We start from the raw sequence: 2935 nt of genomic DNA, 5'->3' as shown, positions 1-2935 counted from the left end.
ATAGATACCAGGCTGTGAAAAATGATTGTGATGGCTCTCAGGTGCTTTCTGAATGGCAGATGGTTAAGCGAGGGGTTCCTCAGGGCTCCATACTTGGGCCTACATTGTTTAATATATTTATCAACGACTTGTCCTACAATGTTGATGGTAAATTGGTGTTGTATGCTGACGACACAACAATCTTACTTGAAGGAAACAACTATCAAGATGTCATGGAGAAGGCTAAGATTGCCATGCAGCAGCTCAATGGATGGTTTTATGATAATTCCTTGAAGCTTAATCTAAGCAAGACAAATTTTATTAAGTTCTCTATGAGAGGTAATGAGAATGATCCAGCTACTGTGGGATGGGAGTGTCCTGCTACTGATAAGGCAAAGTTTCTGGGGATTGAATTGCAGGCAAACTTGAAGTGGGATGGTCACATAGAGAAACTCCAGAAAAGGCTTTACCATGCTCTCTTTGCTCTGAGGACTGTTAAGTCGAATTCAAATCCCAAGACAGCTCTAAAAGTTTACCATGAGTATTTTCTTTCACTTATTAGATTTAGTATTTTGTTTTGGGGGGCTGGAAGAATTCATTTGAACACAAACTTAAAAATGCAGAAAAAAGCACTTCGGATTTTGGGGGGAGTGGGTCCATCTTTCTCCTGTAAGACCATATTCAAGGCACTCAGACTACTTACAGTTCCAGCGATATACTTCCTTGAAGTTGTTTCGTTTGTGTTCAAAAACAAAAATATTTTAATGCTAACCGAATTTGTCATACTTATGAAACACGAGGTAAAAATACAGGATTATTCCAGTTCCCTATCCATAGACTGACTCTTCTCGAAAAGGGACCGTATTATTCAGGACTCAAGTGTTTTAATTGCATTCCCGAGGATATAAGGCTGTGTAGCAGCTATAAGTTATTTGTTTCAAAGATAATTAGGACACTGGTAGAGGCTTGTCCTTATACCATTGAGGAGTGTTTTAGAGCATTCATGTGACTCCATTCTAAAAATGACATGTTGTATGCCACTTGAGTACTGCTCAGAATTTGTGGCTTCACACAACAAAAATATAATAATAATAATAATAATAATAATAATATAATAATAATAATAATAATACCATGCAAATCAGAATGGAATAGCCTACTAGCCCAGTCAACAAAGTATTATTGAGGGAAAAATTTGGAAGAAAATTTTTGACCCCGCAGGTCTGTCAAGGGTAGTGAGGAGGTAAACATATCAAAAGTCCCCACCCCTACCCCCTGTGCTAAGGGGGTGGAGGTGGTTCAAAGGTACATATTTTTGGTTTCTCGCATATAAATCGAAAATTAAGCATTTTTCAGACATGACTATTCTATATAAAATTAAAGCTCACATAATTTCCTACAATATTAATCTGAAAACTTCTTCTATATTAGCAATCGAGCGAGAAGGTTGTGTCTGTTCCGAGCTCTCTTATCGTTATCGCTTCCTTCCATTCCGAACAACTTTTATTCTGTTTGTTTCAACGTTGAATTTAGTGAAAGTATTCAGTTAAATATCCAAGTTTAGTGTAATGTCTTGCCACACGTGCAGTAAATCTGTGAGATCGAGCAACGATGCAGTCACCTGTTGCGACTGCAACAACAAATTTCACGGCAACTGTGTCGGTTTGAAAACGGGCGACCTCAAGTATATAACCGACAACAAAAAGACATGGAGGTGTGAATCCTGTACCAGAGAGAAGAGAAGGAGTATCGCTTTCGAGACTTCCATGTCTTCGGACGACATCTCGCTGAAACAAGTGGTCCAGATGATTAGCGAAGTACGAGCAGACATCCGACGAATGGAACTAGATTTGGGAAAATCCATAGATTCGTGTCATGAAGACGTGGCAGATATCCTTCATAAGTTTGAAAAACAGGAGGAGCAGCTTGCACTATGCCTTGAAAAAATTGATTCTCAGGCGTTAGAAATCAATATCCTGAAAAAACAAAATCATAACCTACAACGAGCTGTATCCGATCTTCAGCAGTATACGCGCTCCAACTGCCTCGAGCTACACAACTATCCACAGGAAAAGAACGAGGACTTGATCGGTGTAGTGAAATCTGTGAGCAAGGCGTTAGGACATGAGCTTACGGATATGCAAATTGACAATTGTCACCGCCTCCCAACGCGCGACCAAAAAAAAACTCCGCCGATTATTATCAAACTCACAAGGAGAATTGACAAAGAGGAAATTCTACGAAGGCGCCGAGTGAAGAGAGATTTTTCGACCCGTCACTTAAATCTTCCTTCCGACATTCCTCTGTACGTGAACGAGAGCCTCGCTCCAGAAAGAAGAAAAGTGTTAGCCCTGGCGAAAGTTGCAAAAACTGAAAAAGCGTACAAATACCTATGGATACGAAATGGAAAGATTCTCATGAGGAAAAGTGATGGAAAACCGGTAATATCTCTTGAGACAGTTGATGACCTAGATAAACTGGAAACAACGAAAAGCAAACAGCGTGGTGTAAGTGATGAATCCGTCAATCTAACTGATGCAGGTAATGATGAATCAAGTGTATTAATTAATGAATAACAGTGAATTTATCTACATTAATTTATCTGGTCTCATATTGTCGAACTCCTATTTTTCCATTATGAATGACTCATAATAATAGCATAATTTCATGCTTGATTCAAAACATTAGAAGTTTGCGTGAAAATTTTGAACTATTCTCCATTTTTGTGAATAAGTGTACTATAAAACCTACTTGCATAATATTAACAGAAACCTGGATTTACAGTGATGAATCTAACTTGTATCAAATAAGAGGTTATAAATGTTTCACAAATTGTAATGATAACTATAGAGCAGGTGGAGTGGCTGTGTACTTGGACGAAAGTGTGGTAGCTACTGCTGATAAGATTACAATAGTTTCGGCAGACGGTTTGAAAGTTAATCTCACTATTGATAAT

At 38.4% G+C, this 2935-nt stretch overlaps 1 protein-coding gene across 1 annotated transcript; it reads left to right on the top strand.

Moving 5' to 3' along the window:
* The first annotated feature begins 1547 nt into the window (after positions 1-1547).
* On the top strand, positions 1548-2555 carry LOC120351599. The gene has a single exon (XM_039429456.1). It carries the CDS (start codon positions 1548-1550, stop codon positions 2553-2555), a length of 1008 nt encoding a protein of 335 aa, XP_039285390.1.
* Positions 2556-2935: the final 380 nt, after the last annotated feature.

This window comes from Nilaparvata lugens, chromosome 5, assembly GCF_014356525.2.
Source record: "Nilaparvata lugens isolate BPH chromosome 5, ASM1435652v1, whole genome shotgun sequence".
Lineage (NCBI taxonomy): Eukaryota > Metazoa > Arthropoda > Insecta > Hemiptera > Delphacidae > Nilaparvata > Nilaparvata lugens.
Note: the sequence above shows the minus strand (reverse complement) of the source record. Positions and strands in the feature narration are given on the sequence as shown.

Coding starts and splice junctions, on each gene's coding strand:
- LOC120351599 (XM_039429456.1), top strand. CDS start 1,548: ATGTCTTGCCACACGTGCAGTAAATCTGTGAGATCGAGCAACGATGCA.